The 23,931-nt window shown below is 51.9% G+C and overlaps 1 protein-coding gene and 1 pseudogene across 10 annotated transcripts in view; both read right to left on the bottom strand.

Moving 5' to 3' along the window:
• GABPB2 (GA binding protein transcription factor subunit beta 2) overlaps positions 1-23,455 on the bottom strand; it is a 61,969-nt gene extending 38,514 nt beyond the window's left edge. For 2 of the 10 annotated variants that reach the window (XM_063626326.1, XM_063626328.1), the window contains exon 1: positions 22,757-23,454. Coding sequence is in view for 4 of the 10 variants with exons in the window: in XM_063626323.1 (XP_063482393.1) it covers positions 8,586-8,600 (15 nt within the window). In the remaining 6 variants the exon portion in view is untranslated. Of the gene's footprint in view, positions 1-3,699; positions 3,812-8,585; positions 9,067-22,756 lie in introns of those variants that run through there. The other 8 variants (XM_063626331.1, XM_063626334.1, XM_063626324.1 and 5 more) reach the window with 6 other exon arrangements.
• LOC134734865 (huntingtin-interacting protein 1-like) lies at positions 10,725-22,582 on the bottom strand (annotated as a pseudogene).
• Positions 23,456-23,931: the final 476 nt, after the last annotated feature.

The following is a 23,931-nucleotide window of genomic DNA, read 5'->3' as shown; positions in this document are numbered from 1 at the left end:
TGCCAGTTCTACTTAGGAGTGTCCTGGATGACACAGTAAAAATTATTAATTTTATTAAATCTCAACACCTGAATATATGTGTTTATAATTTATGTGTGACCAAATGGGAAGTATACATAAAGCACTTTTTTTTTTTTTTGAGACAGGGTTTCACTCTGTCACCCAGGCTGGAGTGCAGTGGGCACAATCACAGCTCACTGCAGTCCTGACCTCCTGAGCTCATGGGATCCTCCCACCTCAGCTTCCCAAGTAGCTGGGACTACAAGCACGCACCACCATGCCCAGCTAATTTTTGTATTTTTTGTAGAGATGGGGATTCACAATATTGTTCAGGCTGGTCTCAAACTCCTGGGCTCAAGCAATCGACCCACCTTGGCCCCCCAATTGTTGGGATTACAGGCGTGAGACACCACACCCAGCCTCTTCTCTACCTTTTGCCCAAATGACAATTATATTGTACCCACCATTCTGCATGATCTGTCCATAGCAATAGAATCCCAAAGTGTTGGGGTTACAGGGGTGAGCCACTGTGCCTAGCCGACATAAAATACTTCTGCTGCTTAGTGAAACATGATGGTTTTCTTGAGAAAAAGCACTACATGATTAAGTTGCAAGCTAAAATAACTGCTTTTGGCCAGGCGAGGCGGCTCACGCCTATAATCCCAGTACTTTGGGAGGCCCAGGTGGGTGGATCACGAGGTCAGGAGATCAAGACTATCCTGGCTAACACGGTGAAACTCCATCTGTACTAAAAATACTATATATATATATTGGCCGGGCGTGGTGGCAGACATCTGTAGTCCCAGCTACTCAGGAGGCTGAGGCAGGAGAATGGCGTGAACCCTGGAGGCAGAGCTTGCAGTGAGCCGAGATTGTGCCACTGGACTCCAGCCTGGGTGACAGAGCGAGACTCCATCTCAAAAAAAAAAAAAATAAATAACTGTTTTTATTATGGAACATCATTATTTTATTTTTGAGACAGAGTTTTGCTCTCGTCACCCAGGCTGGAGTGCAATGGCGTGATTTTGGCTCACTGCAACCTCTGCTTCCCAGGTACAAGTGATTCTCCTGCCTCAGCCTCCCAAGTATCTGGAACTACAGGCACCCACCACCATGCCCGGCTAATTTTTGTATTTTTAGTAGAGAGGGGTTTTGCCATGCTGGTCAGGCTGGTCTCGAACTCCTGACCTCAGATGATCTGCCCGCCTCGGCCTCCCAAAGTGCTGGGATTACAGGCGTGAGACACCGTGCCTGGCCATTTTATTTTATTATTTTTGAGACGGGTTCTTGCTCTGTGACCCAGGCTGAAGTGCAGTGCCATGATCACAGCTCACTGCAGACTTAACCACTTAGGCTCAAGTGATTCCATCTCAGCCTTCCAAGTAGCTGAGACTACAGGTAAGTGGCACCATGCCCAGCTAATTTTTTTTTAAATTTTTTGTAGAGACAGTCTGCAACATCACTTTTATATGAAGGAATGATGAATAGACCAAGGGCTCAGGTATATGGCAGGTATGTTTTTTAAAAATGAACAGCTGGCCGGGCGCGGTGGCTCACACCTGTAATCCCAACACTTTGGGAGGCAGTGGCGGGCGGATCACAAGGTCAGGAGATCAAGACCATCCTGGCTAACCTGGTGAAATCCCGTCTCTCTAAAGATACAAAAAATTAGCTAGGCGCAGTGGCGGGTACCTGTAGTCCCGCCTACTCCTCAGTCTACTCCTCCCTACTCCCTACTCCCGTCTACTCCTCAGTCTACTCGGGAGGCTGAGGCAGGAGAATGGCGTGAACCCGGGAGGCAGAGCTTGCAGTGAGCCGAGATCATGCCACTGCACTCCAGCCTGGGCGACAGAGTGAGACTCCGTATCAAAGAAAAAAAAAAAAAAAACAGCTAAGCCCAGGCGCGGTGGCTCATGCCTGTAATCCCAGCACTTTGGGAGGTCAAGGCAGGCTGATCACCTGACGTCAGGAGTTCGAGACCAGCCTGACCAACATGGAGAAATCCCGTCTCTATTAAAAATACAAAAAAAAAAAAAATTAGCCGGGCATGGTGGTGCATGCCTGTAATCCCAGCTACTCAGGAAGGCTGAGGCAGGAGAATCGCTTGAACCGGGAGGGAGGTTGTGGTGAGCCGAGATCGCGCCATTGCACTCCAGCCTGAGCAACAAGAGTGAAACTCCGTCTCAAAACAAACAAACAAACAAACAAAAAAACAGCTGGGCACAGTGGCTCACGCCTGCAATTGCAGCATTTAGGGAGGCAGAAATGGGAGGACAGTTTGAGCCCAGGTGTAGGAGACTGCTCTGGGAAACACAGTATGGCCCCATTTCCACATCAAAAAATATATATATATTTTTTATATATATAATAAAAATAAAAGCCTGGGCACGGTGGCTCATGCCTGTAATCTCAACACTTTGGGAGGCCGAGGGGGCTGGATCACGAGGTCAGGAGTTCAAGACCAGCATGGCCAAGATGATGAAATCCCATCTCTACTAAAAATACAAAAATTAGCCGGGCGTGGTGGCGGGTGCTGTAATGACAGCTACTCGGGAGGCTGAGGCAGAGAATTGCTTGAATCTGGGAGGTGGAGGCTGCAGTGAGCCAAGATCGCACCACTGCACTCCAGCCTGGGTGACACAGAAAGACTCTGTCTCAAAAAATAATAATAAAAAATAAATGAATAAAATAAAAAATGAACAAAGTGAGCTGCCACTTCAAGGAGAACAACTGACAGTATACATATATATATATATTTTTTTTTTTTTTTTTTTTTTTTCTATAGAGACGGAGTCTTGCCCTGTCACCCAGGCTGGAGTGCAGTGGTGAGATCTCGGCTTACTGCCAACCTCCGATGCCTGGGTTCAAGCAATTCTCTGTCTCAGCATTCTGAGTAGTTGGGATTACAGGGATGCGCCACCACGTCCAGCTAATTTTTCTGTACTTTTAGTAGAGACGGGTTTTCGCCATGTTGGCCAGGCTGTTCTCAAACTCCTGACCTCAGGTGATCTGCCTGCCTCGGCCTCCCAAAGTGCTGGGATTACAGGCGTGAGCCACCGCGCCCAGCCAACTGACAGTATTTGTTGCCAATTATCAATTACAATTTGAGCTTTCAAACAAAAATTAGAATTTTGGAAAATCTATAACCACCGCCATCAACTTGGTAACTTAAAGACTTTTCTGATGAAATAAGTGGTAATATTAATGAATGTGATTTTTTGATATTGTATAATAAAATGCATCAATATTTAGATGACCTACACAATTTGGTGAACCAATGCTTTCCAAATGACCAATGTTTAACGTAATGAAATCATGCACAAGTAAAACAATTCAAAGTGAAAGATCAATGGGTTTTAAGGTTACAGAATAGAAAAATTCACTGATGTGGTTTCAAATTCCTCATTGCAACTAACTTTTTCTTTCTTTTTCTTTTTTTTGAGACAGGGTCTTTTTCTGTTGCCCAGGCTAGAGTGCAGTGGTATGATCATAGCTCACTGCAGTCTTGAACTCCTGGGCTCAAGCAATCCTCCATCCTCAGCCTCTTGAGTAGCTAGGACTACAGGTACACACAACCATGCCTGACTAATTTTTTAGTTTTTTGTAGAGGTGCAGTTTTGTTATATTGCCCAGGCTGATCTCAAACTCCTGGCTTCAAGCAATCCTCCTGCCTTCGTAAACTAACTTTTAAGAAATTACCATTTGTTGGCCGGGCGCGGTGGCTCATGCTTGTAATCCCAGCACTTTGGGAGGCCGAGGCGGGCGGATCATGAGGTCAGGAGATCAAGACCACGGTGAAACCCCGTCTCTACTAAAAAAAAAATACAAAAAATTAGCCGGGCGTGGTGGCGGGCGCCTGTAGTCCCAGCTACTCGGAGAGGCTGAGGCAGGAGAATGGCGTGAACCCGGGAGGCGGAGCTTGCAGTGAGCCGAGATCGCGCCACTGCACTCCAGCCTGGGCGACAGAGCGAGACTCCGTCTCAAAAAAAAAAAAAAAAAAAAAAAGAAATTACCATTTGTTGGCCTGGCGCAGTGGCTCATGCCTGTAATCCCAGCACTTTGGGAGGCCGAGGTGGGCGGATCACGAGGTCAGGAGATCGAGACCATCCTGGCTAACACAGTGAAACTGCCTCTCTACTAAAAAAAAAAAAAAAAAAAAAAAAATTAGCCGGGCGTGATGGCGGGCGCCTGTAGTCCCGGCTACTCGGGAGGCTGAGGCAAGAGAATCACGTGAATCCAGGAGGCGGAGCCTGCAGTGAGCCGAGATCACACTACCATACTCCAGCCTGGGCGACAGAGTGAGACTCCATTTCAGAAAAAAAAAAAAAAAAAGAAATTACCACTTGTCGGCCACACGCAGTGGCTCACACATGTAATCCCAGCACTTTGGGAGGCCAAAGCGGGTGGATCATCTGAGATCAGGAGTTTGAGACCAGTCTGGCTAACGTGGTGAAACCCCGTCTCCATTAAAAATACAAAAATTAGCTGGGCATGGTGGCACGTGCCTGTAGTCCCAGTTACTCGGGAGGCTGAGGCAGGAGAATTGCTTGAACCCAGGACGTACAGGTTGTGGTGAGCCGACATCGCGCCAATGCACTCCAGTCTGGGCAACAGGGTGAGACTCCGTCTCAAAAAAAAAAAAAAAAAAAAGAAAGAAAGAAATTACCACTTGTCAAGTTTTTGTGCAGTATCAAAGAAGAAGACTCACTGTTACCGGAAAAAGTTATTATAATACTCTTTCCTTCGACAAGTACATATTGTAACAGACAGAATGAAGTAGATAAAAGAATGCAGCTGTCAGCTGGGTGTGGTGGCTCACGCCTGTAAACCCACCACTTTGGGAGACTGAGGCGGGCAGATTACCTAAGGTCAGGAGTTTGAGAGCAGCCTAGCCAACATAGTGAAACTCTGTCTTTACAAAAAATACAAAAAAATTAGCTGGGTATGGTGGTGCACGTTTGTGGTCCCAGCTACTCGGGGGGCTGAGGCGGAAGAATTGCTTGAACCCGGGAGGTGGAGGTTGCAGTGAGCCGGGTTGTGCCACTGCAGTCCAGCATGGGTGACAGAGTGAGACATCATCTAAAAAAAACAAAAAAATGAGAATGCAGCTGTCTTCTATTAAGCCAGAAGTTAAAGAGAGTTGAAAAAAAATATAATACTCTTCTCACCATTTTTTAACTTTGAAGATATATATACATAGTTTGTTTCTTTGTTTTTTGGGTTTTTTTGCGACAGGGTCTCGCTGCTCTGTTGCCCAGGTTGGAGGGCAGTGACACAATCTCGGTTCACTGCAACCTCTGCCTCCAGTGTTTAAGTGATTCTTGTGCCTCAGCCTCCCAAGTAGCTGGGATTACAGGTGTGCACCACCGTGCCTGGCTAATTTTTCTATGTTTAGTAGAGACGGGGTTTCACCATGTTGTCCAGGCTGGTCTCAAACTCCTGAACTCAAGTGATCTGCTGGCCTCAGCCTCCCAAAGTGCTGGGATTACAGGCATGAGCCACTGCACCAGGCCTGAAGATATATTTTTTATAAAAATGTTTTATGTTGGCTGGGTGTGGTGGCTCACACCTGTAATCCCAGCACTTTGGGAGGCCAAGACCGGTGGATTGCCTGAGATCAGGAGTTCAAGACCATTCTGGCCAGCATGGTGAAACTCTATCTCTACTAAAAATACAAAAAAATTAGTCAGGCATGGTGGCGTGCACCTGTAATCCCAGCTACTCAAGAGGCTGAGGCAGGGAAATTGCTTGAATCCGGGAGGTGAAGGTTGCAGTGAGCTGAGATTGTGCCATTGCACTCCAGCCTGGGCGACAGGAGAGCGAGACTCCACCTCAAAAAAAAAAAAGTTTTGGTCGGGTGCGGTGGCTCATGCCTGTAATCCCAGCACTTTGGGAGGCCGAGGCGGGCGGATCACGAGGTCAGGAGATCGAGACCATCCTGGTTAACAAGGTGAAACCCCGTCTCTATTAAAAATACAAAAAATTAGCCGGGCGCAGTGGCGGGCGCCTGTAGTCCCAGCTACTCGGGGGGCTAAGGCAGGAGAATGGCGTGAATCCGGGAGGCGGAGCTTGCAGTGAGCCGAGATTGCGCCACTGCACTCCGGGCTGGGCTCAAGAGCGAGACTCCGTCCCAAAAAAAAAAAAAAAAAAAAAATTTTATGTTAACATGTAATGGATTTATTACCAAGTTAATTAATGAACTTTTTTTCCTTTTTCTCTTTTTTTAGAGATGGGGTCTTGCTCTGTCACCCAGTCTGGAGTACATTGGAGTGATCATAGCTCACTGCAACCTTGAATTCCTGGGCTCAAAGGATCCTCCTGCCTTGGTGTCCCAAGGTACTGGGATTACAGGCATGAGTCACCATGCCCAGCCCATAGTGTGAATTTTTATAATCTAATCCAAGTGTCAGTTTATACCACACAAGAAAATGGTAGATAAAAATGATAGCAAACCTTTCTTGGCCAGGTGCGGTGGCTCACGCCTGTAATCCCAGCACTTTGGGAGGCCGAGACGGGCGGATCACGAGGTCAGGAGATTAAGACCATCTTGGCTAACATGGTGAAACCCCGACTCTAGGCCGGGCGCGGTGTCTCACGCTTGTAATCCCAGCACTTTGGGAGGCCGAGGCGGGCGGATCACGAGGTCAGGAGATCGAGACCATGGTGAAACCCCGTCTCTACTAAAAAATACAAAAAATTAGCCGGACGTGGTGGCGGGCGCCTGTAGACCCAGCTACTCAGAGAGGCTGAGGCAGAAGAATGGCGTGAGCCTGGGAGGCGGAGCATGCAGCCAGCCGAGATCGCGCCACTGCACTCCAGCCTGGGTAACAGAGCGAGACTCCGTCTGAAAAAAAAAAAAAAAAGAAACCCCGTCTCTACTAAAAATACAAAAACAATTAGCTAGGCGTGGTGGTGGGCCCCTGTAGTCCCAGCTACTCGGGAAGCTAAGGCAAGAGAATGGCGTGAACCCAGGAGGCGGAGCTTGCAGTGAGCCGAGATTGCGCCACTGCACTCCAGCCTGGGGGACAGAGCAAGACTGTCTCAAAAAAAAAAAAAACCTTCTTTCTTTTTTTTTTTTTGAGACGTAGTCTTCCTCTATTGCCCAGGCTGGAGTGCAGTGGCATGATCTAGGCTCACTGCAACCTCCAATTTCCACCTCCTGGGTTCAAGTGATTCTTGTGTTTCAGCCTCCCGAGTAGCTGGGATTAGAGATGCCACGCCACCATGCCCAGCTAATACTTGTATTTTTAGTAGAGATGGGGTTTCACCATCTTGGCCAGGCTGGTCTTGAACTCCTGACCTCAAGTGATCTGCTTGTCTCAGCCTCCCAAAGTGATGGGATTACAGGCGTGAGCCACTGTGCCTGGCCTAAACCCTTCTTTTTATTTATTTATTTAGAGATGGAGTTTTGCTCTTGTTGCCCAGGCTGGAGTGCAGTGGAACGATGTCAGTCCACCGCAACCTCTGCCTCCTGGGTTGAAGCGATTCTCCTGCCTCAGCCTCCCGAGTGCTGGGATTACAGGCATGTGCCACCATGCCCAGCTAATATTGTATTTTTAGTAGAGACGGGGTTTCTCCATATTTGTCAGGCTGATCTCGAACTCCTGACCTCAGGTGATTTGCCTACCTTGGCCTGCCCACCACTATGCCCAGCTAATTATTGTTTTTTTTTATTTTTTTTATTTTTTGAGACGGAGTTTCGCTCTTGTTGCCCAGGCTGGAGTGCAATGGCGCGATCTCGGCTCACCGCAACCTCCACCTCCAAAGTTCAAGCGATTCTCCTACCTCAGCCTCCCAAGTAGCTAGGAATATAGGCGTGTGCCACCACGCCTGGCTAATTTTTGTATTTTTAGTAGAGACGGGGTTTCACCACCTTGGCCAGGCTGGTCTCGAACTCCTGACCTCGCAATCCACCGGCCTCAGCCTCCCAAAATGCTGGGATTACAGGCATGAGCCACTGTGCCTGGCAATGTTTTATTATTATTATTATTATTATTTTTTGAGACGGAGTCTCGCTCTGTCACCCAGGCTGGAGTGCAGTGGCGCAATCTCGGCTCACTGCAAGCTCCGCCTCCCAGGTTCACGCCATTCTCCTGCCTCAGCCTCTCCGAGTAGCTGGGACTACAGGCGCCCGCCACCACGCCCGGCTAATTTTTTTGTATTTTTAGTAGAGACGGGGTTTCACTGTGGTCTCAATCTCCTGACCTCGTGATCCGCCCGCCTCGGCCTCCCAAAGTGCTGGGATTACAAGCGTGAGCCACCGCGCCCGGCCTATTTTTTTTTTTTTTTTTTTTTAATTTTTTTATTAATTTTTGCATACAAAAACAATAAACATTTTCTAAAAATACATACAAACAAAAAGATGTGTATCAAACATATTAGGAAGGTTGCACATGGGAAGTCGGGGAATAGAAATGGGGGTGGGAGTTAAAATAAATGAGAGAGGGACTTTATATGGATCAGTGATAACTCAATCCTCTATTTGACAAAGAAGAGGGAGAAGGAAGAGGAAGAAAAAGAAAGTGGGATAAAGGATCAGAAAGGGAGGAAAATAGAAAAAATTAGAGTATGACTCCAGGGTAGACCTGTTTTGTTGTCATTGAGTTGGTTGGTTGGTTTGTCTGTTGTATTCTTCATGTTTCGCCAAGTTGGCCAGACTGGTCTCGAACTCCTAGCCCGAAGTGATCAACCCGCCTCGCCCCCCAGAGTGCCGGGACCACAGGCGTGAGCCACCACGTCCAGCCCCCACATTGCTTCTGGCCTCCGTGGTAGACCTCCCTGACGGAGCGGCCAGGCAGAGGAGCTCCTCACTTCTACCCAGACACGGGGCGGCCGGGCAGAGGAGCTCCTCACTTCCCAGACGGGGCGGCCAGGCAGAGACGCTCCTCACTTCTTCCCAGACGATAGGTGGCCGGGCAGAGGCGCTCCTCACTTCCCAGACGATGGGTGGTCGGGCAGAGGCCCTCCTCACTTCCCAGACGGTGGGTGGCCGGGCAGAGGCGCTCCTCACCTCCCAGACGGTGGGTGGCCGGGCAGAGGCGCTCCTCACCTCCCAGACGATGGGTGGCCGGGCAGAGGCGCTCCTCACCTCCCAGACGGGGCGGCCGGGCAGAGGCACTCCTCACTTCTTCCCGGACGGGGCGGCCGGGCAGAGGCGCTCCTCACTTCTTCCCGGACGGGGCGGCCGGGCAGAGGCACTCCTCACTTCTTCCCGGACGGGGCGGCCGGGCAGAGGCGCTCCTCACTTCCCAGACGGGGCGGCCGGGCAGAGGCGCTCCTCACTTCCTCCCGGACGGGGCGGCCGGGCAGAGGCGCTCCTCACTTCCTCCCGGACGGGGCGGCCGGGCAGAGGCGCTCCTCACTTCCCAGACGATGGGTGGCCGGGCAGAGGCGCTCCTCACTTCCCAGACGGGGCGGCCGGGCAGAGGCGCTCCTCACTTCCCAGACGATGGGTGGCCGGGCAGAGGCGGTCCTCACTTCCCAGACGATGGGTGGCCGGGCAGAGGCGCTCCTCACTTCCCAGACGATGGGTGGCCGGGCAGAGGCGCTCCTCACTTCCCAGACGGGGCGGCCGGGCAGAGGCGCTCCTCACTTCCCAGACGATGGGTGGCCGGGCAGAGGCGCTCCTCACTTCCCAGACGGTGGGTGGCCGGGCAGAGGCGCTCCTCACTTCCCGGACGGTGGGTGGCCGGGCAGAGGCGCTCCTCACTTCCCGGACGGTGGGTGGCCGGGCAGAGGCGCTCCTCACTTCCCGGACGGTGGGTGGCCGGGCAGAGGCGCTCCTCACTTCCCAGACGGGGTGGCCGGGCAGAGGCGCTCCTCACTTCCCAGACGATGGGTGGCCGGGCAGAGGCGCTCCTCACTTCTTCCCGGACGGGGCGCCCGGGCAGAGGCGCTCCTCACTTCTTCCCGGACGGGGCGGCCGGGCAGAGGCGCTCCTCACTTCTTCCCGGACGGGGCGCCCGGGCAGAGGCGCTCCTCACTTCTTCCCGGACGGGGCGGCCGGGCAGAGGCGCTCCTCACTTCTTCCCGGACGGGGAGGCCGGGCAGAGGCGCTCCTCACTTCTTCCCGGACGGGGCGGCCGGGCAGAGGCGCTCCTCACTTCTTCCCGGACGGGGCGGCCGGGCAGAGGTGCTCCTCACTTCTTCCCGGACGGGGCGGCCGGGCAGAGGCGCTCCTCACTTCTTCCCGGACGGGGCGGCCGGGCAGAGGCGCTGCTCACTTCCCAGACGGGGCGGCCGGGCAGAGGCGCTCCTCACTTCCCAGACGGGGCGGCCGGGCAGAGGGGCTCCTCACTTCCCAGACGGTGGGTGGCCGGGCAGAGGCGCTCCTCACTTCTTCCCGGATGGGGCGGCCGGGCAGAGGCGCTCCTCACTTCTTCCCGGATGGGGCGCCCGGGCAGAGGCGCTCCTCATTTCTTCCCGGACGGGGCGGCCGGGCAGAGGCGCTCCTCACTTCCCAGACGGGGCGGCCGGGTAGAGGCGCTCCTCACTTCTTCCCGGACGGGGGCGGCCGGGCAGAGGCGCTCCTCACTTCTTCCCGGACGGGGCGGCTGGGCAGAGGCGCTTCTCACTTCCTCCCGGACGGGGCGGCTGGGCAGAGGCGCTTCTCACTTCCTCCCGGACGGGGCGGCCGGGCAGAGGCGCTCCTCACCTCCCAGACGATGGGAGGCCGGGCAGAGGCGCTCCTCACTTCCCAGACGATGGGTGGCCGGGCAGAGGCGCTCCTCACTTCCCAGACGGGGCGGCCGGGCAGAGGCGCTCCTCACTTCCCAGACGATGGGTGTCCGGGCAGAGGCGCTCTTCACTTCCCAGACGGGGCGGCCGGGCAGAGGCGCTCCTCACTTCCCAGACGGTGGGTGGCCGGGCAGAGGCGCTCCTCACTTCCCAGACGGTGGGTGGCCGGGCAGAGGCGCTCCTCACTTCCCAGACGGTGGGTGGCCGGGCAGAGGCGCTCCTCACTTCCCAGACGGTGGGTGGCCGGGCAGAGGCGCTCCTCACTTCCCAGACGGCACTTCCCAGACGGTGGGTGGCCGGGCAGAGGCGCTCCTCACTTCCCAGACGGTGGGTGGCCGGGCAGAGGCGCTCCTCACTTCCCAGACGGGGCGGCCGGGCAGAGGCGCTCCTCACTTCCCAGACGGGGCGGCCAGGCAGAGGTGCTCCTCACCTCCCAGACGGGGCGGCCGGGCAGAGGCGCTCCCCACCTTCCAGATGGGGCGGCGGCCGGGCAGGGGCTGCAATCCCAGCACCCTGGCAGGTCAAGGCAGGCGGCCGGGGGGTAGAGGCTGCCGCGAGGCCAGACCACGCCACCGCACTCCAGCCCGGGCAACACCAAGCACTGGGTGAGCGAGATTCCGTCTGTAGTCGCAGTACCTCGGGAGGCTGAGGCGGGCAGAGCACTCGGCGTCAGGAGCTGGCGACCAGCGTGGCCAAGATGGCGAAAAGGCAGGCAGCGGTGGTGCGCGCCGGCAGTCCCAGGCAGTTTGCGGCGCTGGCAGCAGAGTAGGTTGTAGCAGTCGGCAGGCTCCGGTGGGGCTCTGAGGCAGGTGGTGGCACCATGAGCAATGGCATCGCTGGTCAAGTGGGCCAGCAGGGTTATGGAATGGAGAAGTCCACTGACGTTTTCTGGGCAGGCCAGATACTGGCTCCAGCTTTTCTCCAGTTGCTCGATGCAGCTGGAAATGGATGTGACCGTGGAGAGGAGGTGATCTGCAGACCCAGCGCAGCTGATGAGAGGAGGTTCTTCAAGCTGGTTCAGGGCGTCTTGTATCACCTGCTCCGCAGCCTTCCTGGACCCTACCAGAAGCATTTTTCGTTGGTCTTTGGCAAGCTGGCACATAGATTCCTCTGTGCTGGCCAGTTTGAGCTGAGTGTCCTGCAGTTCTTTCCGAAGAGCAGATAATTCCTCCTCCCTATGAGCTGCGCCACTCACCAGCCTGTCCCGCTCCTTCTCTAGCTCAGTGAACTGGGCTGCCCAGTTTGCTTCTGATTGGGCAGAAGTTTCCAGGCTGCCTTGGAGAACCTGGAGCTCCCGTTGGCTTGTGGCGAGTTCTTGCTTCAAGCTCTCTAGAACTTCCAGCTGCTCTTGAGTCTTCCGCTGGCCCTGGTCACTGATGCGCTCCAACGAATCCTCCAGCTCTTTTTTCTCTCGTTCCAAATCTACCTGGGCTTGTCTGGCCACGGACACCTGTTTGGTCACCTCTGCATTCTTCCGCAGCAGGTCAGCGTGGTTCTGAACCAGCTCGCTGTACTTCTCCTTTAGCTTGCTATATCACTGTTCATTGGCTTGAGCTTTCCTTTCTATCTCAGACAGGCTCCGCTGAGCCTTCTCGGTGTCCTCCCGCTGCCTCCTGAGCTCGTCCAGTTCTGCCCGCAGGAACTCACAGTCGTCGGCCGCCTGCTGCCGCAGATGCTGCTGCTCAGCCAGCTCTGCTTCCAGCTCGCTGACGCGGCCCTTCAGCTGCAGCACAACCCGCTGGCTCTCAGTCTTCATGTTTTCTAGCTGTGCCTTCAGTCCACTGATCTCTCTGTATAGTCGCTCAATTAAGTGGTCCTTCTCATCCTTGTTAACGCCGTTTTGACTGTTGAAATTGAAGGGATCACTGCTGAATGAGCTGCCAAAGATGTCATCAAACTTGTTGTCAAATAAATTCTGCTGAGAGGCATCCATGTCCATGAGGTCATCCTTCTCTAGGACTGGCTCGCTGTCGGGGGATGAGGCCTCTGCAGGGATCACCACCACGGGGCTGATATGTTCTGACAGGGCTGAGGCTCGCAAGAAGTTGGGTGGGTTCTGAAGATGGAGACACATCCTCAAACAGTGCTTGCTTGCCAGGCCCCGCCGGCCTTTAAGAGGGTACTTGGGGCCTCTGCAGTGCCGAAGGTGTGTGGTCGGGTACGCTGACCTCGGGCAGCTGGGGGATCTGGATGAGCCGCTTGAAGTACTGCAGGTTGCTGGAGCGGTAGAACAGATCTTTCAACTTTGTAAACTGCTCCATGAAGCGGTCCCGGTGGCCTTGCAGGGTGTCGGCTGGGAGGCATAATTCCTAATCTGTGATCTTTTCTAGGGGCTGAACTCCCCTCCAGCACAGCCTGTTACCAGGTGCTTTTCACAAACGCCACTCCCGGCCTATTATTATTATTATTTTGTGTGTGTGTAACAGAGTTTTGCTCTTGTCACGCAGGCTAGAGTGCAATGGTGCAATCTCAGCTCACTGCAATCCCTGCCTCCTAGGTTTAAGCAATTCTCCTTCCTCAGCCTCCCGAGTAGCTTGTATTACAGGCATGTGTCACCATGCCCAGCTAATTTTGTATTCTTAGTACAGACAGGGTTTCACCATGTTGGTCAGCCCCTCGAACTCCTGACCTCAGGTGATTCGCTGCCTCAGCCTCCCAAAGTGCTAGGATACAGGCGTGAGCCACTGCAACCGGTTGCAAAATGTTTCTGAGCAGTATTTTATATTGGAGTCTGCTTTCGTATCTGCATTTATCGTATTTATATATTTATTTACTGAGACAGGGTCTTACTCTGTTTCCCAGGCTGGAGTGCAGTGGCATAATCATGGCTCACTGCAACCTCTGCCTCCTGGATTCAAGCGATTCTCCTGCCTCGGCCTCCTGAGTAGCTGGGATTACAGGCACCTACTACCACGCCTGGCTAATTTATGTATTTTTAGTAGAGGCAGTGTTTCACCAGGTTGGCCAGGCTGGTCTTGAACCCCTGACCTCAAGTAACCCGCTAGCCTCAGCCTCCCAAAGTGCTAGGATTACAGGCGTGAGCCACTGCACCCAGCCTATCACTCTTCTTTAACCATCTTTCTGTCACATATCAATACTACTAAATGACAACCAACCCAAATCTGTCATCCCATTCTTTCAACAAGCCATGATTTTAAAGCCCTATTTCTTACTATATAGAGATATAATTAAATTTGGGATTAGAATGTAAATAGGGTGCTATATTTATCTCTTAATATAAGAAAGATATAGAGATGCGTTCTTCAAGGCTCTTTTCTCCTCCTATCCTCAGTTACTCTTTTGAGTTAACCTGAAGCATAAATCTTAAGTAAAATGTAGCCAGGCGCAGTGGCTCACAACTGTAATCCCAGCACTTTGGAAGGCAGAGGCAGGCGGATCACTTGAGGTCAGGAGTTGGAGACCAGCCTGGCCAAGATGGTGAAATCTCGCCTCTACTAAAATACAAAATTTTACTACCTCGCCTGTACTAAAAATACAAAAATTAGCCGGGTGTGGTGGTGCACACCTGTAATCCCAGCTACTCAGGAGGCTGAGGCAGGAGAATCACTTGAATCTGGGAGGCAGAGGTTGCAGTGAGCCAAGATTGTGCCACTGCCCTCCAGCCTGGGTAACAGAGCAAGACTGTCTCAAACAAACAAACAAAAACAAAAACAAAAAGTAAAATGAATTTTTATTCTTATTTTTTATTTTATTTTTTTCGAGTTGAAGTCTCACTCTGTCTCACCCAGGCTGGAGTGCAGTGGTGTGATCTCGGCTCACTGCAGCCTCCACCTCTCAGGTTCAAGCAATTCTCCTGTCTCAGCCTCCTGAGTAGCTCAGACTACAGGCGCGTGCCACCACACCTGGATAATTTTGTATTTTTAGTAAAGACAGGGTTTCACCATGTTGGCCAGGCTGGGCTCGAACTCCTCACTTCAGGGGATCCACCTGCCTCAGCCTCCCAAAGTGCTGGGATTACAGGCGTGAGCCACCATGCCCGACCTTTATTTTTATTATTCTAAAGAAAATTATTACTTTTTGAGACGGAGTCTTGCTCTGTTGCCCAGGCTGGAGTGCAGTGGCGTGATCTTGGCTCACTGCACCCTCCGCCTCCCGGGTTCAAGGGATTCTCCTGCCTCAGCCTTCTGAGTAGCTAGGATTAGGTGGCATGCGCCACCATGCCCAGCTAATTTTTGTATTTTTAGTAGAGACAGGGTTTCACCATGTTGGCCAGGCTGGTCTTGAACTCCTGACCTTGTGATCCACCTGCCTCGGTCTCCCAAAGTGCTGGGATTACAGGCATGAGCCACTGTGCCTGGCCTCTCCTCTCTTTTTTTTTAAAGCTGAGCCCAGCCATGGGTTTATACCCTCAAATACCTATGAGTGGCTGGGCGCGGCGGCTCACGCCTATACTCCCAATGCTTTGGGTGGCCGAGTCGGGCGGATCACAAGGTCAAGAGAACAAGACCATTCTGGCCAACATGGTGAAACCCTGTCTCTACTAAAAATACAAAAATTAGCTGGGCGTGGCGTTGCGTGCCTGTAGTCCCAGCTACTCGGGAGGCTGAGGCAGGAGAATCACTTGAACCCAGGAGGTGGAGGCTGCAGTGAGCCGAGACTGCGCCACTGCACTCCAGCCTGGTGACAGAGTGAGACTCCATCTCAAAAAAAAAAAAACCTACGAGTTGGATAAATTCCTCCCCTCCTGAGGTCCCAGGATAATTTGGGGCTCCTGGGCCTGTCAGAAAGTGACATTCTTTACTTACCACAGATCAGGAACCCTGTACAGGGACTTCAGACAAGGTATGAGGCCAGTTTTCCCAAGGGGCTTTAATTGGCTTTGTAAGTTTTATGTGAGATTCCTTTTACCGAACAGAGTTCTTTCAAAGCCAATTTTAAAAGCCTATGTGAAAAATCATTATTCTTGCTGCACTTTATACAAATAATCAGACCAAGTGTAATCCCAGCACTTTGGGAGGCCCAGGAGGGCGGATCATGAGGTCAGGAGATCGAGACCAACCTGACTAACACAGTGAAACTCCATCTCTACTAAAAATACAAAAAATTAGCTGGGTGTGGTGGCGGGCACCTGTAGTCCCAGCTACTCGGGAGGCTGAGGCAGGAGAATGGCGTGAACCCAGGAGGTGGAGCTTGCAGTGAGCTGAGATTGAACCACTGCACTTCAGCCTGGGCGAAAGAGTGAGACTCCACCTCAAAAAAAAAAAAAAAATCAGACCAAGTATATTAAAGCCAATCTATTTTACCATGATTTGCCTTTAGCAAAAATGGGAGACTGGCAAGGTACAGTGGCTCACACCTGTAATCCCAGCACTTTGGGAGGCCAAGGCAGGTGGATCACCTGAGGTCAGGTGTTCGAGACCAGCCTGGTCAACGAAACCCCATTTCTACTAAAAATACAAAAATTAGCCAGACGTGGTGGCATATGCCTGTAATCTCAGCTACTCTGGAGGCTGACGCAGGAGAATTGCTTGAACCCAGGAGGCAGAGCTTGCAGTGAACCAAGATTGTGCCACTGCACTCCAGCCTAAGTGACTGAATAAGACTGTCTCAAAAAATAAAAATTCTAGTCTCATCAGTTGTTTTTAAGTTTTTTCTGCAACTTGAGACTAACCCTGCTTATTCCTGTGAACCAACCAGTGATCTCTGGCTGTTGCTCAGAAGAAACAAAAGGGATGGGTAATGTAAAAATCTGGATCAATATTCTAATTCTGGGCACATACTGGAATCAGCTAGTAACCCCAAATCAGCTTGGTTCCAACAGTTGCCCAGTTCATGGAAAACTTTCTTATTTAGTTTACTTGGGATAGTTTTGCTTATTTTGCTTTACTGTTGTGGAGTATACTGCTGTTGTACTCTTTGTGTAGGAATGCAGGATAAGCTTACTGAATGTTTTCTTAAACTTAACACTTTTTAATCTTCCAGATTATCACCTTTTGTTGGAGTTATGAATAGCTCTCACCATACTGATGCTTTCTGACTGAGCTCCTCTCTGAACCCTGAATACAAGAGACCCTAAGAGTTAGGCAGGAATACGGCCGGGCGCGGTGGCTCACGCTTGTAATCCCAGCACTTTGGGAGGCCGAGGCGGGCGGATCACGAGGTCAGGAGATCGAGACCACGGTGAAACCCCGTCTCTACTAAAAATACAAAAAATTAGCTGGGGGTGGTGGCGGGCGCCTGTAGTCCCAGCTACTCGGAGAGGCTGAGGCAGGAGAATGGCTTGAACCCGGGAGGTGGAGCTTGCAGTGAGCCGAGATTGCGCCACTGCACTCCAGCCTGGGCGACAGAGCGAGACTCCGTCTCAAAAAAAAAAAAAAAAAAAAAAAAGAGTTAGGCAGGAATATCATCGCCCCATTCAGCCTGAAAAAGTTACAGAAGATGGATCTTTATTCCTTTGTAACCCCTAGGATTAAGGGTTCTCTAATAAAAGGGAGAGGAGAAATGTTAGAGGTGTTTGAACCAGAGCAACTCCATCTTGAATAGGAGTTGGGTGAAATAAGGCTGAGACCTACTGGGCTGCATTCCCATTAAGGCATTCCTTTTTTGTTTTGTTTTGTGTTTTTTGGGGGTTTTTTCTTTTTTGGGGGGGGGTTTTTGAGATGAAGTCTCACTCTGTTGCCCAGGCTAGAGTCCAGTGGTGCAATCTCGGCTCACTGCAACTTCCGCCTCCCAGGTTGCAGCGATTCTCCTGTCCCAGTCTCCTGCCCAGCTAATTTTTTTTTTTTTTTTTTGAGACGAAGTCTTGCTCTGTCGCCCAGGCTGGAGTGCAGTGGCACAATCTCAGCTCACTGCAAGCTCCGCCTCCTGGGTTCACACCATTCTCCTGCCTCAGCCTCCTGAGTAGCTGGGACCACAGGCGCCCACCACCATGCCTGGCTAATTTTTTGTATTTTCTGTAGAGATGGGGTTTCACCGTGTTAGCCAGGATGGTCTTGATCTCCTGACTTCGTGATCCGCCCCTCTTGGGCCTCCCAAAGTGCTAGGATTATAGGCATGAGCCACCGTGCCCAGCCAATTTTTTGTATTAGTACAGACGGAGTTTCACCGTGTTAGCCAGGATGGTCTTGATCTCCTGACCTCTGCCTGCCTTGGCCTCCCAAAGAGCTGGGATTACAGGCGTGAGCCACCGTGCCTGGCCCTTGTTTTGTTCTTTGAGACTGTCTCACTCTGTCGCCCAGACTGGAGTGCAGTGGCACAATCTCAGCTCACCACAACCTCTGCCTGTAATGCTCAAGCAATTCTCCTGCCTCACCCTACCGAGTAGCTGGAATTACAGGCGCGTGCCACTACTGCCTGGCTAATTTTTGTATTTTTAGTAGAGACAGGGTTTCACCATGTTGGCCAGGCTGGTCTTGAACTCCTGACCTCAAGTGATCCACCTACCTCGGCCTCCCAAAGTGGTGTGAGCCACCATGCCCAGCCAGTTAAGGCATTCTTAGTCACAGGATGAGATAGGAGGTCAGCACGAGATACAGATCATAAAGACTTTGCTGATAAAACAGGCCACAGTAAAGAAGCTGGCTAAAACCCACCAAAAGCAAGATGGAGACAAGAGGACAAGAGTGACCTCTGGTTGTCCTCTCTGCTACACTCCCACCAGTGCCATGCCATGGCAGTTTACAAATGCCATGGCAATGTCAGGAAGTTACCCTATATGGTCTAAAAAGAGGAGGCAGCCGGGTGCAGTGGCTCACGCCTGTAATCCCAGCACTTTGGGAGGCTAAGGAGGGCGGCTCATGAGGTCAGGAGATTGAGACCATCTTGGCTAACGTGGTGAAACCCCGTCTCTACTAAAAATACACACACACACACACAAAATTAGCTGGGCGTGGTGGCAGGGGCCTGCAGTCCCAGCTATTCAGGAGACTGAGGCAGGAGAATGGCGTGAACCCAGGAAGCGGAGCTTGCAGTGAGCCGTGATCACGCCACTGCACTCCAGCCTGGGCGACAGAGCGAGACTCCACCTGAACAAAAAAAAAAAAAAAAAAAGAGGAGACATGTTTAGCATATAATCAAGAAATAACCAGCCGGGCACGGTGGCTCACGCCTGTAATCCTAGCACTTTGGGAGGCCGAGGCGGGAGGATCACGAGGTCAGGAGATTAAGACCATCTTGGCTAACATGGTGAAACCCCGTCTCTACTCAAAATACAAAAAATTAGCCGGGCACCTGTAATCCCAGCTACTCAGGAGGCTGAGGCAGGAGAACAGCATGAACCGGGAGGCGGAGCTTGCAGTGAGCCGAGATAGCGCCACTGCAGTCCAGCCTGGGCGAAAGAGCGAGACTCCGTCTCAAAAAAAAAAAAAAAAAAGAAATAACCATAAAAATATTGCCCATGGAGTAGCCATTCTTCATTTCTTTACTTTCTTTTTTAGCCAGAGACTCGCTCTGTCACCAGGCTGGAGTACAGTGGTGCGATCTTGGCTCACTGCAAACTCCGCCTCCTGGGTACAAGTGATTCTCCTGCCTCAGCCTCCCAAGTAGCTGGGACTACAGATGCACGCCACCATGCCCAGCTAGTTTTTGTATTTTTATTAGAGACGGGATTTCACGATGTTGGCCAGGCTGGTCTCAAACTCCCGATCCTGTGACCTGCCCGCCTCAGCCTCCCAAAGTGCTGGGATTACAGGGATGAGCCACCATGCCTGGCCTTCCTTTACTTTCTCAATCAACTTGCTTTCACTTAAAATAAAACAAAACAAAAAACAAACAAACAAAAAACAGCATTTTGAAGGGAACCATGTGCCATTCTCCCAGTATCTTGTCCATGCTGGTTCTGGCAGGTGGTCAATACCTGCCTGGTGGCCCATCGACCAGACAAGAGATGAAGCCTGATACATCAGAAAACAGTCTAGGCACTTCTGACTCCTTGACTACCAACAACTAACAATATTCTCCCTTGCTGGCTGTACCTCCACTTTCCCTATACATAAACTGGGGAAACAAAATCTGTCTCACTTGCTTTCTAGGATTTTGGAGATGAATAAAATAAATCCCAGTGCTTTGGGAAGCCAAAGCAGGAGGATCAGTTGAAGCCAGGAATTTGATCCCAGCCAGGACAACACAGAGGGACTCTGTCTCCACAAAAATACAAAAATAAAAAAATTAGCAGGGTGTAGTGGCCCACACCTGTGGTCCTAGCTATTCAGGAGGCTAAGGTGGGAGGATCACTTGAGCCCAGGAGTTCAAGGCTGCGATGAGCTATGATCACTGCACTCCAGCCTGGGTGACTGAGCAAGACGTTGTCTCTCTTTTTTTTTTTTTTTGAGACGGAGTCTCGCTCTGTCGCCCAGGCTGGAGTGCAGTGGCGCAATCTCGGCTCACTGCAAGCTCCGCCTCCCGGGTTCACGCCATTCTCCTGCCTCAGCCTCTCCAAGTAGCTGGGACTACAGGCGCCTGCCACCACGCCCGGCTAATTTTTTTTTGTATTTTTAGTAGAGACGGGGTTTCACCATGGTCTGGATCTCCTGACCTCGTGATCCGCCCGCCTCGGCCTCCCAAAGTGCTGGGATTACAAGCGTGAGCCACCGCGCCCGGCCAAGACGCTATCTCTAAAAATAAAAAAATAGAAAAAGATGGAAAAGAACCTAAATATATGTCAATAGGGGATGGGATAAAGTACTCAGCAAGACCCTGTCTCTAAAAGTAAAACTAAAAAGAAATAAAAAGATTGAAAAGAACCTAAATAGATATCAATAGGGGATTGCATAAAGTATGTTTGTTTGTTTGTTTGTGACGGAGTTTTGCTCTTGTTGCCCAAGATGGAGTACAATGGCGCAATCTCGTCTCACTGCAACCTCTGCCTGCCGAGTTCAAGCCATTCTCCTGCCTCAGCCTCCTGGGTACCTGGGATTACAGGTGTGTGCCACCACGCCTGGCTAATTTTTTGTATTTTTAGTAGAGACGGAGTTTCATCATGTTGGCCAAACTAGTCTACGAACTCCTGACCTCAGGTGATCCACCCGCCTCGGCCTCCCAAAGTGCTGGGATTACAGGCCAGAGCCACCACGCCCGGCCTGTTTGTTTTTTAAAGAGACAGGGCCTCATTCTGTGGTCCAGGCTGGAGTGCAGTGGCGCAATCACGGCTCACTGCAGCCTCGACCTCAAGCGATCCTCCCACCTCAGTTTCCTGAGTAGCTGGGACCACCAGTGGGCACTACCACGCCCAGCTGATTAAAAATAAAATTTTTCTTCTCTGTACAGACAGGGGTCTCCCTATTTTGCCCAGGCTGGTCTAGAACTCCAGGGCTCTAGGGATCCTCCCACCTCAGCTTCCCAAAATGCTGGGATTACAGGCGTGAGCCACTGCGCCCGGCCAAAACCTTTCAATAAGTGTGTGTTTTAATAATTCATGAAGTGCTTGAGCTCTTGACAACAAAGTACTCTATTATCCAAGATAATTACAGTAATCACTTTTGTTTATTTAAGAATCTGGATGGGGCAGTTTTCTCTTTATTGTCATCAAAGCACGTGTGAAAATACATGCCTGAGAACATCTCTACTGGATTGGGTGGACCAAGTGATTAGATGAAAATATGGTCCTGGATGGCCAAAATTTTGTTACATCGTTGATAGTAAGCCATAGACTGTCCTTTTCCAAAGACTTTGGGTTGGGGGGGACCTCCTAGAGAGAAAGCCCTTTTGGGAAAAGGGAGAGGAATGGGATGACCTCTGGCTCACGGAAGTATGTGAAAACAAGAGACAGCCAACGGAAAGGAGAATTGCAATGGAAGAATCTATGGTTCTTTTAGTATTGCTCAAGTCCCCACTGGGCAGCCAGCTGTACAAACCACTGTGAAAGAAGCAGAGGCGAGGCCGGGAGCCGTGGCTCACGCCTGTAATCCCAGCACTTTGGAAGGCCAAGGCGGGCGGATCCCCTAAGGTCAGGAGTTCGAGACCAGCCTGGCTAACATGGTGAAACCTCGCCTCTATTAAAAATAAACAAAAATTGCCAGGCGCGGTGGCTCATGCCTGTAATCCATCACTGGGAGGCCAAGGCGGGTGGATCACAAGGTCAGGAGATAGAGACCATCCTGGCTAACACGGTGAAACCCCATCTCTACTAAAAATACAAAAAAATTAGCCGGGCGTGGTGGTGGGCGCCTGTAGTCCCAGCTACTCGGGAGGCTGAGGCAGGAGAATGGCATGAACCCGGGACCCGGGAGGCAGAGCTTGCAGTGAGCTGAGATCGCGCCACGGCACTCCAGCCTGGGCGACAGCGAGACTCCGTCTCAAAAAAAAAAAAAAAAAAAAAAAAAAATATATATATATATATATATATACACACACACACAAATTAGCCGTGCATGGTGGCGCACGCCTGTAATCCCAGCTACTTCGGAGGCTGAGGCAGGAGAATCGCTTGAACCCGGGAAGCGGAGGTTGCAGTGAGCTGGAGGTTGCAGTGAGCCGAAATCGCGCCACTGCACTCCAGCCTGGGTGACAGAGCGAGACTCAGTTTTGAAAAAAAAAAAAAAAAAAAGCAAAAAAGCAGAGGCGGGGCCCATACTGCTCTCGTTCAGATTACCGAGTTCACTAGTAATCTTTCAGGTCATTATTAGGGTCAGAGAATGACAGTCGCCGTTTCCCTCTCTATCATAAATCCTACAGTTCCTCACACCAATGTCTGTCTGAAAAATGGGAACCAATTTGGGGCAGGGGGCCAAACAGCCTCGGCGACAGGCCTCGGCCCCGGCTCCGCGCCGCCCCCTAGTGGTCACCTCCGCGGCCTGGGCTTCCCTTGGTCCAGCTCCCCAGCCCCAGGTCTTACACCCACCCCCTTCTTCACCTCCTTCCAGTCCCCTCCCCTTCCTCCCGACAGCATCCCCCTTCCTCTCCGTCCCCCTCCCCCAGCTGCCCCCGCTTCAGTGACGGGGAGCCGCGCGGTCTGCACCCAGAAGTCCGAGGCTGGGCTGGGAAGCGGTGTGATTTCTCATGGCACTTTCCTTTCCAGCCCTGACGCCCCCCGCAGTCCACACATCTCTTCTTTCCCCCTCACCTCCTCGTCCGGGACGCTGCCGGCCGCGCTTCCACGGAGCCCGCCAGTTTAGTCCCGTTTCCTTCTCTAGTTAAGACTCCCTGTCAAGGACGGTTACTTTTTGCCCTTTTCATGTGTGCATGTTTTGGGGGCCTTTAACCCCCCCTCGTGGAGAAACAGAGGCAGCAAAATGGCGGACCCGGAAATGACGCCGCGAGTAAGAGTTCTGGCGGAGGAATCTGTGAAGGGAAAATGATCAGAAAACCCATACTCCCACTCTAACAGAAAGATGATGCACCCCCGAGGCTCATCGCCTATGTGCTGAGGCACTTCAGAGGTGGAAAAGTGCGTCACCGAGGCACCTAGGCAGGACTATTTAACGGGGCGGAGGACTGCTGGTTACGTATCTTGCGCGTCTGAATAGTTCCAGCAGGGGACGGATCCTGGGTCTGGTGCTGGCGCCAAGAACCTGGCGAACCGCTGAGGGAGGCTCGGATCGTGTGTCACTCATGCAGATTGCGTCTTAACTCTTGGCTGCTTCTTCGGGGTCCGGGGCGGCCAGGTTTAGTTTGACAGGAAAGCCTCGTTTCCTTATCCCAACCTCAGCTGCAGCTGTTTGGGACGTTCCTGGCTTTGTGCATTGGGTTCTGGTGCCTGATGGACACATTTTTCCAGTTACAGCCCGAATGTAAGGACCCTAGAGCCAAGCTGTCAGTGAGAACAGTGAAACAAATGACTGAGTCATTTATTTATTTCTTTTTTTTTTTTTGAGACGGAGTCTCGCTCTGTCGCCCAGGCTGGAGTGCAGTGGCTCGATCTCGGCTGGCTGCATGCTCCGCCTCCCGGGCTCACGCCATTCTCCTGCCTCAGCCTCCGGAGTAGCTGTGACTACAGGCGCCCGCCACCACACCCGGAGAATTTTTTGTATTTTTAGTGGAGACGGGGTTTCACCGTGTTAGCCAGGATGGTCTCGATCTCCTGACATCGTGGTCCACCCGCCTTGGCCTCCCAAAGTGCTGGGATTACAGGCGTGAGCCACGGCGCCCGGCCTGGCCTTTTTTTTTTTTTTTTTTTTTTTTGAGACGGAGTCTCGCTCCGTCGCCCAGGCTGGAGTGCAGTGGCGCGATCTCAGTTCGCTGCAACCTCTGCCTCCCGGGTTCAAGTGATTGTCCTGCCTCAGCCTCCCCAGCAGCTGG

The sequence above is a fragment of the Symphalangus syndactylus genome, chromosome 12, assembly GCF_028878055.3.
Source record: "Symphalangus syndactylus isolate Jambi chromosome 12, NHGRI_mSymSyn1-v2.1_pri, whole genome shotgun sequence".
Lineage (NCBI taxonomy): Eukaryota > Metazoa > Chordata > Mammalia > Primates > Hylobatidae > Symphalangus > Symphalangus syndactylus.
Note: the sequence above shows the minus strand (reverse complement) of the source record. Positions and strands in the feature narration are given on the sequence as shown.